Here is a 12,543-nt window from a genome sequence, read left to right as displayed (position 1 = left end):
CAGGCTGATTGTTAGCTAAATTCCTTTGCTGAGTGTGATGGACCTCTCCTGCAACCCCTCCACCCCTCCTCCCCTTCTTCCCTACAGCCCCCTGCCCAGCCAAAGCCATTGTGTGGGGGCCAGGGACTGGGGCTGCATACAGGGCACCAGGCTGAGCCATTGTAGGGCAGAGGAGGGGAGGGCTACGGGATTATAAGGCTGCCTTTTAGACCCACTCCCACTGCAGCTGCTTAGTTCAACACAGGCATGCAGAGAGGGGCAAAGCAGGGGCAAAATTAGCACTGAATGAAAGGGGGACAGCTCCTTTTCTCCAGTACCTCCTTCCATTCCTCATCCCTTCACCCCCTCCTGTCCCCTTTCGCTCTGTCAGGTCAAGTTAGCTTAGTACAGGCTGGAGCAAACCAAAGAGGAGGACGGGAGGGAGGGAGGGAGGGGAGCAGAATTAGCGAGAGATAGAGAAAGATCGTCTGCCTCGAGCCTGCCGTCTCATTGTGCTCCGTGTTTAAGCGTTGACCTGCCAGGCCAAGGTGCCATGCATTATCCACCCAGCGAGCTTCACTCCTCTGTCATCACACGTGTAAGATTGCTGTGGCCGGCAACGCACACACACGCACACACACACACTCACACACATACTGACACACGTGGGCCAGCAACTCAGCAAATGCCCCAGCGACGCAACACGGCACAGAGCTATCTAGCCAAGCCAGTCAAGCACATCAGGTGCCCTTTCATTGTCGACAAGGAGAAAGAGAGGGAGAGAGAGAATGCAAATTAAGTCTAAAAGTCATTGAAGAGCTTGTCTCCCTGCAGGGCTGTCGATGCCCTTTCACTGACTGTCAAAATGCTCATATTAGCTCTGCTTTGATTGGTTGCTTCGGTGTCCGTCTGATTGGCTGGCTCCCATGTTTTTTCCCTGTTGTTAGACTGGATAGCTCGTTTACCGTAGGTGTCCTGTTTGATTGGCCGGGTCCATCTGTTCGGTGGTTATGTGCTTCTGAGGCTCTTTAGCTCCCTTACCTTGGAGATCCAGATGGTTCAGTGGTTTTATCTGGACTGTGCCAGTGTGCCCCCTCGTAGTCCATGTCTGGCTCCGATGGGTCAGAGGACTGTGGAGTGCTAGATCTGATGTGATAGGGGCAGATCTGCACCCAAATGCTCCTTCACCCATTTCCACCATGCATGTAAACCAGATTAACACAGGGAGGCCTTGGGGGGGCTTGGCTGAATGACTCTGAAAATGACCCTCATCACGTCTCTGAATGTCACATTTTGATCTCAAATAAATGGAAATGTTATAAGGACACGCTTCGTGTTCAGTGGTTAGCGGCAAATTCATGTAATTTTAGAATATTACTGGGGAAATTTGACCCTATTCACTTGCCGGCGCTTGGAGTAGAATGGAGACAGAGGCCACAAAAAGAGCAGGCTGTAATACCCAAAGAAATCAAGGCTGACTTTGCTGCAATGTGATTTTCCCCTCTCTCTCTCTTTCTCTCTTTCTCTCTCTCTCTCACCATCCATCTCTACCCGCCCCTCCCTCTTTCCACTGGTTCCCTGGATGCTGAGCACACACAATGTTCTCTCTGCAAGATCACAGGACTTATCAAGGCAAACAAACAAACAACAGCACTAAGACAACTGCTAATGAAGGCCAATCTTTATGCAATCAATAAAAGGAGAAGCTCCTTTAATCTCCCCCTGCACACTGCATCCCCCCTCCCTCTTCTACCAGGCATCGTCCTGCCTCCATCCCTCACACCCTTTTTTTTTTTTTTTTTTTTTTTTTTTGCTCCCTCTCTCAGTCCTTGCCGTGTTGCTGGGGTGGCGCTTTGTAAGGCAAGGAAAACTGCCTGACGCATTGATTATTCATAGATCACCCCTTCTTTCTGTCTCTGCTGCTCTCCTCTTGTCTCCCTCTTGCTTTTTTTTTTCTGCAGCGTTGGGGGTATTTGCAGGGCTTACATCAGAGTTTTCAGCTTTCATTAGAGAGGAACATTGCGGGGATGATGAACTTCTCTCCTGTGCTGGTGTTTAAAATAAAGTGAGGAGGAGACGGGGACGGGTGATTTCCTCCTGTTTGTGTCCCTGAAGTGTCCTCTGTTTGCTAACTGCCACTGCGGGCATCTAAGAAAATATCCATTGTGGCCTCCTCATCTGCAATCTCTGTGTCACACACACACACACACAGGATGGAGTGCTGATCTCTCCACCTCTCTCTCTCTCTCTCTCTCTCTCTCCCTGTCTCTTTTTCTCTTTGCCACCTCTTTCAGGGTCCTCCAAGGTTATTGTGCTCACATCAAGCCCGGGTTTGTGCAGCCAAGCTCTGGGCCAGTCTTTGTGTGTGTGTGTGTGTGTTGTGTGTGTGTGTGTATAGTCTGCCCCTCTTAGCCAGCCCTAATAATAGCCCTACTGTCATAAACATAGTCTGGAGTGTCCCAGTGGCCAGCTGTGTCCGGCCCAGCCGCCCAGGGCTCCGGTAGTGACGCTGATGAATGGCCACACAAACACACACACACACACACACACACACACACACACACACACACGCATGCAAGCACACACAGGTTTGGTTTCGCCCCAAGCACATTCCCAAGGCTTCTGCCAAGCCAAAGGCCAAGGCCTCCTGCTGCACCATCAAACTGCCCTTTACTCTGCGTTTGTTTGTGTGTGTGTGTGTGTGTGTGCATGTGTGTGAATGTGCGTGTTTGTACCTCAGGCCCCAGCCACTCCTCGCTCAACCGACTCAAGCAGGTTGAGCCACTAACAGCGACCGAACGGCTCAAACGGCACCCGGCGCAAAGATACAGAACGTGTAGGTCGCTGTGTGCCGGCTTTGTGCGGTAACTGTGTGTTACAGCGCGGCCAAAGGGGGCGGTTTCTCTATTGGCTAGTCAAAGCGAGGGAAGAAGGGGAAGAGGGAGGACTGGAGGGGGAACAAAGCCCTGCGGCAGAGAATATGGATGTCACATGGAGCTGAGGCAGTGGAACAATGGCCCTAATGTAGGAGGACCCCCCACCACCACCACCACCATCACCACCGCCACCGCCAGTGTACCCCCCTATTCTCTAGAGATGACACGCTGCCCTCACACACAGCATCTGGATACACACACACACCTCCACCGACACAGTCCAGAAAAACATATTTACAGGGAGTGGGAAAACACAGTGCTTATGCGTGTTTATGTGTCTTGGAGGAGCGTGCGCGGCATAAGGGATGAAATGCGAATACACTTTTCTCTTAAACCCGGTGCCTCCTCAGCCTCTGCTCTCCAAAAGCAGCATCGGGGCTGCTCGGTGGTGGTTTGGTTCTTTAGTATGCACTGCCAGACAGTGGTGAATATTTATAGCCGGAGAATGGCTCTGCACTGCTCGATCCGATAAGCAAATGAGGGAAAGAGGTAAATTAAGCCCACACATAGTCCGGAATTCGTTCAGATGGGAGGGAGGGAGGGAGGGAGGGGAGGGACGGGGGGGGGCACAATTGATTTCGAAAAACTGCCACCTACAGCTGATCCTTTACCCTCCACCCTCTTCCTCTATCCCCCCCCTGTCACCCCTGGGGGAGGAATTCCTTAACCCACTGCCTCCGCTCTTCCCCTCCTTCACACTGCCCCACCTATCTGTCTCTGGGGAGACGTGGGGCAAGAGCTGGAGGAGGGGGACCTCTGGATGTGTGAGGGGTGAAAGGGGTGGAGGAGGTGGGGGCCTGTGGGGAGCGAGGAGGAGGGGGGGGGTGCTGGGTCAATGAGCTGGGAGCAGGAAGCCTCAGCCATAAAAAAGGAAAAGAGGAAAAAAGCCAATCTCTCTCTCTCTCTCTCTCTCTCTCTCTCTCTCTCTCTCTCTCCCTCTCTATCTCTCTCTCTCCGCTTACAATTTCCATTCGCTTGCATTTTCTATTGAAAGCCAATAGCGTTGTCCTGGGCCCGAGATGGATGGCTGCACTAGAGCTAAGGTTTAATCAATAGGTCTTTTTAATTTGCCATCGATCCATGTTAAAAGCTACTGCGGCTGTTGCTGCTGGTGCTGCTTGTGTGTGTGTGTGTGTGCGTGTCCGCGTACATGCACGCACGGGACTGCGCGCGTGTGTATATACGGGCATGCATGTGTGTACACATTCTGTAAGTGTTTTTGTGTGAATACATGATGTACTTGAACGCCAGTTGGAGTGCATATGTGTGTGTGTGTGTGCTTACGTGTTTTTGTGCTAGTGTGTGCAGGAGAGGCAGAGATGGGCGCTGTGCTTTGGGTTATTGACATTCTAGCCCATTATTTAATTATTTCATTCCCAGACAGATACTAATGGAGCTAGCTAATAGATTGTGGTTGCTTTCCCTTCCTTCCAAGCCCCTGAATATACGTATAAATGGAATTAGGCTCGACTTGGCCGCTGTGGGCAAGCATGCACGATGCAATGGAGGGCCTCTCCCTGGAGACTAGATTCTCCTATAGGCACATCAACAGCTAGAAATGCACTTAGTGGCACATCCAGTTGTTGTGGCACATCATCTACAATTTTGTGAGGGGATATGACAGGCAGCTATTAGAATGCCTGTCCGGTCTTGCTCTGGGTTATCAAGGAGATTCAGGCCCAAGCCGGTTTCCCCACACAGTATTAAGGCAATGAAATAGCACACTGGGTTAAAGGGGCTCAGTGGGGGAGGCTCAGCAACAAATACCAGTGGAGAATGTGTGTGTGTGATATGTGTCACAGCCCGGGGAAGTATCCTAGAATGTGTGTGTGAGTCCTAGCGTTGTCATTAAGGCTGCCTGTTTTGATTTATCTGCTGCCGGCCACACACACACACATACACAAAAAGTTACACTTCCCAAAGCTTTTCGATCACGTATTGAAATAAGCTTCACCTCTCGCCAAGACGAGCGTGCACCTGACTAACCACAACGTGTTCTGCTTCTGCTCTGCTTTCTGTCCAGGCGACCGTCTGCGTCAAACCGAGAACCGCGCGACTCGCTGCAAGGTGGAGCGCCTGCAGCTGTTGATGCAGCAGAAGCGGCTGCGCAGGAAGGCCAGGCGGGACCAGCGCGCTCCCTACCAGTGGCTGCCCAACCGCAAGGCCGGACGTAGTAACAGTAACAGCAGCATGTCCAGCGAGGGCTCCCTGGACCTGGACTTTGACGACTCAGTGTGGAAACCCGACGTCAAGGCTGACATGAAGTCCGAGTTCGTCATGGCCTGAGCCCCTCTGGTGCGCGGGGGCCAGATCCACCGAGAGGTGCAAACCTTTGATGGGGATTGACATAGAGATATTTTCTGAGGGGACGGATTGGCAGGATTTGAGACAGTAGCGTGCAAACATGTCTTGTGCAAAGAGGAAATCAAAGCGATCGTAACGGCTCCTTGTGACTCGCGTCTGTCACATGAAAAAGGCTCCCCCCTGCAGACTTTCATGCCATTCTGTCCTTCACGGTCGAAGTTCTGAAAAACAGCAACAGTAACAACTGAACCCTTTTGTGATGCTTAGATTTGGAAAGGAAGCAACGGGACTTAACAGTGTACAAGACTTACAATATGCTTACAGAGACTGCAAATGATGTACTGCCCTATACGAGGCCGAACCATACCTGAACTTGAGCATAGCAGAATTCAGTGGGTGGTGGTGGTATTTTATTATGTTTTTTTTTTTTTTCTTCTTCTTTCTAAGGCGCACTCTGGACAGCTATGAAGAGATCCACACTGGACAAATGAACAGCATAGGAGCACTACAGGCCTCTGCAGGCTCTAAGTGTCTCCTGATCACATGAATGGCAGACACTCATCAAGCTGCCGAACTATGGACTAATTCCAACGGGCATTCTTATATTCTTATTGATCTCAAAACTCACCAACCAGAGTCCAGTTTTACCTGTTACGGGGTGGTTAAACTTTTTTTTTTTTTTTTTTTTTTCATTTTGAAACGTATTACTATGTTTTTTTCTAAACAAAAAAAATATGTAGCATTGTTCACAAAGCATTCAGGTTTTCATATAACAGTTCAAGTAGTTGTTGATTTGCACATTTTCATGATTTATAACAGCTGGTCAAAGTGTGCAAGAAAGAGGTGGGGCCTGAACTAGAAAAAAAAAATGAATATGGAAGTATTGATATCAACCTCAGTGACATAGGGTATCGATAGGAATGATTAATGAATAAACAAAATTAATATTAACAGAAAGTGCTTTAGAGGATTTTAAAATCTTTAAAATGTATATGGAAAAAAAAATCTATTTTTATTTCTCTCCCTATCTGCTGTTTTCAAAAAACAGCAGCCCTCTGTGGCTTTAGTCAAGTCATTGACTACCAACAAGTACGTATATCCATTCAATCATTCATTAGCTCATGCATATATTATAGTCATTTAGCCACAACAAAGGATAAGGGATAATTTTCATCCAGCCCACCTCATGTCTTACAGACCTGAATGGACTTGTTGAGGGTTTTTACTGGAGTTTGTGTACATTAATGTGATGACTGGCAAAGTTTTATGAGGGTGTGTGTATGTGTGTAAATTGATTTAGAATATCCAATGTCTCCTACAAAGTTGTTTTTTTTTCCCCCTAAATTCCCATCGTTACTGAAATCATGGAGATCAGTGCAGTGACTGCATGAGTCGCCAGTTTATACTGTAAGAGAATGAATCATCAGACAAGTCAAGATGATTCCATGTTTTAGGCCCATTTGATGAATACCTTCACAAGTCCTGATAATGTTGACCGTAATTTCATTATTGGCAAAAAGTGAGAAGTGGGATCTGTATCCAGCGTCATTATCTAGTGCCTCCACCAGTACATCCACTGACATATCAGGTTAGGCCTTTCACAGTTTTGCTGCTACACATGGGGACTTTAAAAAAAAAAAATAATTGGGAGGGGAAAAAGTGACTTTTCTTTGCATGCAAAAGTGTGAATTATACTGATCTTTTTTTCTATTGATGGAAGAAAAAAAAAAGAGAAACCGGTGCTGTGGGGACGGAGGTTAACAACATGCATGAATTTGTGAAGAAAATAAAAAAAAAAAACAACGCTGCTTTTGTTGGTTAGGTTTTGTAATCTTTATTTTTCATTGTTAGAACAACAGTGTCCTGCTAAAGTATTAATGACGCAAAACCAAAACAGATGAAGTAAGTGTGGACTCGTATCTTCTTGCTCAGCACTGAACATTCCTGCTCCGTGACAGTGAAGATGTTGTTGACGATGATGATGATGATGATGATGATGAGCAAAGAGCAACTGACTCTACTCCCAAAACGCTGGTTTTACCCCCATGATTCTCAAGGACCCAAACAGCCTCTGAACTGTAAAGCCACCTCCCCTCCTCCCCGCCTGAACACCAACCAAGGCTCATGTGGACGTATAAGCAGGGAACCAATGGACCAGCGGATATACAGTACTTTCCATAATAACCCGACCCTGTTCTAGAGACACATCTAGTCTGACTGTCTGTCTGTTTATCTGTCTGTCTGTCTGATTGATTGACCACCCTACCACAATTGCACTCCCAGAGATTGCAGTGAGAGATTACCTTTTTGGTGAACCTCATCTTTTTTTTAAGTGGCCTTACCTTTCACTAAAAATGAGACACTTGGGGACAATGGGGGGGCGGGAATGTTTTTTGGTTTTTAATCTTTCTGTGTATTATTGTCAGACTTGTTGTCATCAAGGCACCATTTTTTGTCACTGAGGACACTGGGCATCTCTTGTTTAGTGCTTTTAGCTGGTGGAGTCTCTATTATGTCAAGGCTTCTGTGCCTTAAAAATGTTGCCCTCGCAGTGTCAGTGTCAGATTTTTAAGCTGAACCAACTCCTTTCCTTTGATTACTATAACAAGACTGTGGTAGTTGCAGCCATGAGAGTCGTAGATTTTAGGGGTAAGGCTTGTTTGAGTGAATCGATTGCTTTTCAAAAGTCGATGTTGTTCCTCAAATACTGTCTTTTCTCCCGTTTCTTCATCGTGTCGCCATGCTTGTCGGTCTCCATCGTCTGAACTTCGTATCCCTCTGACTCTGTCCTGCCACCAACAAGCTGCAAAGTAACTTTTGTTAGCCGAGGAAGTTCTGACCACAGTACTTAACATGGCGCCAAACAGCCCCGATTCAGAATAGGAAAGTCCTCAGAGGACTCCAGACTACATGCACTTCCTGTTTCCTTGGACACAACACAGTAAAGGACAATTTACCCCCTGCCCCTCCCAAATTTAATTTAATTTTTTTTTTTTTTTTTGTATATGTATGAACTATACTCTGTGTGTGCCTCACTTCTGTGTGAAACTCAAAAAGATGAAACAAAACAAAAAAGATGACAAGGGATGATGGGATTGAAACACGTGGGCTGGGGGCATTACAGAGGGTAAAAAACAGTATGTTGGTGGAATTCTGATCACATCATTTAAGTTGCCTGTTCTTTCTTGTAGCCAACCATTGAAAATAATAACAGGATTCAAGAATACAATTTACAATGTTCTAGCTCTAGACCGGTGTAGCACATGTGTGACTGTATTAATTTATGAAACCAAAATGGTAACTGTGAATTATGTATTTCTTTGTGCATTTTCTAAAGTGGGGGAGAAGGTCGTCGGGACATAGCAGCAGCTGATGCTGCATGTCCGAAACTTTTGTTTTTGGTGGAATATAATGGAAATGATCAGTTTCCGGAAAAAAAGAAGAAAAAAAAACTAAAAAATATATGAATATATTTTTTTTCTTAAGCAATACATTTCAGTGTGACTTGTGATAGAACATTTTTCTTTTTTTTAGGTAATAAATAAATGAAAAAAACAAAATGAGTACATCTGGCTGTGTGCGAGTATTCATTACAAACTCATTCAATAACATCGGGGTATTGAGTGACAGCTGGTATTCGGTGTAATATTTCATGAGAGTAACTGGATATGAGTGGTTTATGAAAAACTAGAGAACCTATAGGAACAGCATTGATAAAGGATTGCCTTACCCAATATCAAAACCTCATGTAACGAATGATTGGAGTGTACCATACCAGCTAGTTGAGGGGCATCCAGTGTGTGTGTGTGTGTGTGTGTGTGTGGATGTGTGTGTCAGGGAGGAGGGGGATCAAAACAAGTTCAGTGAGCGAGCCAAAAGAAGTGTTCTCCACATCTGTCAGTACAGCCAGGCTCAAGATGAGACAGAATATCGAAGTGGAGTGACAGATTGAAGACGGGGGGAAGAGAGAGGAGAAAGAGCAAGTGGTACATCATGTGAAGCTCGCTTCCTGACACATGTACTTACAGCAAAAGGGTGTTTTGAAGCAGCACTTGCAGCCTAGTCTCTTGTACTCGGCGAGGCTGAGAACAGAGCGTCGACTCGGAGCATCAGGAAACACCTGAAAGGGTATTGAACTTGAAAGGACAAATCTACTGTATGTCAAAGCGTCACCGAGACACACAAACACCGGCTTGTGGAGAGAGGTAGCAACATGACGTGGAAACACACAACTGCCTCTGGAACGCATAACACTCACCTATTAATTAATTTGCTTGCAATATAGAAAATGATAACGAGCCAAAATGATGGTTGTGTTAAAATCAACACTTACAGATGGGCCAATATACGACATGCAAGACGCAAAAGGTGTTGGAGGGGAGAACTATTAACTGTTGGTGCCCGTGACAGTATCTAAGCATTTGAACAACTAATTTGCACCAATTAGAGCACTGCTAATCTGTATTACAGTTGTAATTAGGCTGTCACTGTGGATGGATTTCTTCTTTCCCATGCAAGTCTTACAGATGATAAGCGAAAAAATTAACTTCACCACATATGAAGTCGTTCAGCGTTCGGCGAGCCTCCGTTTTTAAGGGTTGGCGCACACAAATTGCTGGTTAATATCACATTAAAAAGCAATAAGTTGCACGGTGCCAGCCCACCAGCCCGTCAGCCAGAGAGGCCAGATGCCTTGCGTTGTTTACACCTTCATCCTGATTGCACAGATAATGGCCAAGGACTAGAAGCGTGTCCCTTGGCCCCTCTCTCCGCTGGCCTCCCTCCCTCCCTCTTTCTGCAAAGATGGATTGTGGTAATGAAAGCCTCCCACTCAGTGGCCTTCTGAACACAAGCAAACACACCTCCTCTCTTTGTCCCTGGACTGTAGGGAATAAAGGTCCAACGTGGCGGTCTGATCAGGGAAGTCTGATAAAAGGAGAATATTGACGAAAGATCGGCCAATGATTAGCTCATCAGCGGCCGGCGGACGTGCATTTCCCGAAATATGCAGGCTCAGAAATGGGAAAAAAACCTTAAACATGGAGCCAAATGTGCTACATTTAACAAGCGTTTTGCCTCATTCAAACATTAGGATTCAGGTTGATGCATTTTGGCTTAAACTGCCTGCAATGTAAATCCCAAACTGCCTGTGCCCACAGCATCTTACACTGTCATGATCCCATACATTTTTAGCCTCGGTGTTAGCGCCACTGAATTAGAAATGTAAATACAACTGCGGCTGTTGTGTTGTGGTTGAACACTATTGAAAAACACTAATATACACATTCAGGCATGAATTGAAAACAGGTCCTGTATCAGAGCCAGCCGAGGCTACAATGTGAGATAATGTGAAGAGATACACAAAATGCAGGAAACATACAATAACTTCGTAATGCCATTATGGTGTTTTGAGGAGGAGGTTACCCATCCCTCTGTCGCTTAAAGCTGCAGAGATTTAAAGGCAGGCTATGCCGTCTCAAATGGGAGGTTATGGTGTGGTAAAGAATGATGAACGGCCCTCAGTTCTCAAAATAATACATCTTAGAAATGCCTCGGGACAGCTCTTTTAGCCCATCCTAACCCAAAACATGAGAGCATTGTTTGTTTTTGTGTACAGTTGCCATCAAAACATTAAAATCAAGACAGGCATTTAAAAGTGTTCTATTAATAATTGTAAAATCTTGGCATGAACCTGAGGGGTTTTTATCATCCTCAGCCTCATCCTTAAACAAAGTGGTGTGCCCCTCCATGTCAAACCGCATAGTCTGCAGTTAAACAAAACAATACGAGACTGTTCACACACATTTACAATGAGAATCTTCTATTTTTGAATTATTGCCGTTGCAGAACAGCCAGCGTAGTTTGCTGCTCTGCACACATACAAGAAGTGCGAGAAGTGTTGCACCGAGCTGATAAACTCGAAGACTTTACAGTCACACTGCAACTATCAAGGAGCCTCTTCTGAGAAGTGACTGCCTATTTCTGACTGCTTCTGACTGTCAGCGTCAGCCTCCACACTACACGCTGCTTACTGCAAGCTTGCTGTCTGTGGATGTAACTGACTTTAGAGAGAAGAACAGAGAGAAAGAGAGACACAGAGGAGAGAGAGAGAGAGGCTCAGCTGCCACCGCAAACTGAAACCCTGTGGCTCTGGGATCGAGAGGAGTTCCACAGAGTTGGGGTTTCACACGTTGTTGTGTGATCTAAGATAAGACACGCTCAGCTGTATCCTCCCATCACTTAAACACACAAAAACACACACTCAGCACACACACAGACACACACACACACACACCCAAACACACACGCAAGCACAACGGAAAAAACCAAGCAAGTTAGCGAGTATCGTATGCTTTCTTGTCATGACAGTTCATAGCACTGTGTGCATTTTGGTATGTGTGAGCGTGTGTGTGTATGTGTCTCTCCATGTGTGTGTGCACGTAGACTATGTGTCTATCCTGGTACGAAACTACTTGACTACTTACAGACATTTTGTGACAGGTAGCATAAACAAAAATGGATTACAAACATTTTTAGCTTTTTCGTAAAACGTGACAATGTCTTTAGGGGTTTGAGATTTGTTCTGTAGAAAATGTTCTTTTTTTAGGTGGCCTTACCACTCGCTGTGATTCAAAATGTTGACTGAGTGATGTTTTTTTCCTTTTTTTTTCTATGTACGCTGCTTTTAGCTGGCTGAGTTTCTGTTATGTCAAGACCTCTGCTTTAAAGTGTTGACCTTGCAGTATCAGTGTCACTTCAAAAGAATTGGTTCAGTGTTTTTCAGCCCATATCGTATTAAAATCTTGATACACATCATTTCTGCTGTTGCAGCAGTGCAGACCTTCAGGAGAGATGTTCCCCTCTGCTGTGAGCTCCTCGCATCGGGCCTCAGAAACCGTTACGAATGTTCTGACAACAGGAAAGGTTCATGAAGTCAAAAACATTTTGAAACCGTCGACTAACAATGCATTAAGTTTAATTCAGCACTTAGAATAACATATCACCTTCTATACGTTGACATTATCCTGCTGCTCAGTCAGCTAATGCTGCATTCATGGAAACTCAGTGGACGTTCTGTCTTGTAAATTTCTGACCTGCAGTGGTGTGGCCTTCATGGTGTCAACCCATGATAAAGAAAAAAGAGGAAATTCTGACTCATTAGCTCAATCAGCCTGATGCTGCATTATGATTTTTTTTTTTTTTTTTTGGCATATTTTGGCTGTGAGTTCCTGTTTTCAAAAAGGACATTTATAATCATTTTAGAGGCTGAAAAAAGGAGTGTCCTGTTTGACTGTGGTGAGGGCTTGCAGGCTGGTAAGTTAGC

The 12,543-nt window shown here is 45.7% G+C and overlaps 1 protein-coding gene across 2 annotated transcripts in view; it reads left to right on the top strand.

Annotated features, from left to right (window-relative positions):
* The window catches only part of midn (midnolin), a 29,696-nt gene extending 20,913 nt beyond the window's left edge, over window positions 1-8,783 (top strand). For both annotated transcript variants that reach the window (XM_030049907.1, XM_030049908.1), the window contains exon 8: window positions 4,939-8,783. In XM_030049907.1, the coding sequence (XP_029905767.1) occupies window positions 4,939-5,201 (263 nt within the window). In that variant the 3' untranslated portion in view covers window positions 5,202-8,783. The remainder of the gene's footprint in view (window positions 1-4,938) is intronic.
* Window positions 8,784-12,543: the final 3,760 nt, after the last annotated feature.

The sequence above is a fragment of the Myripristis murdjan genome, chromosome 4, assembly GCF_902150065.1.
Source record: "Myripristis murdjan chromosome 4, fMyrMur1.1, whole genome shotgun sequence".
Classification (NCBI taxonomy): Eukaryota; Metazoa; Chordata; class Actinopteri; order Holocentriformes; family Holocentridae; genus Myripristis; species Myripristis murdjan.
This window is presented reverse-complemented; position numbering and strand designations above follow the sequence as displayed.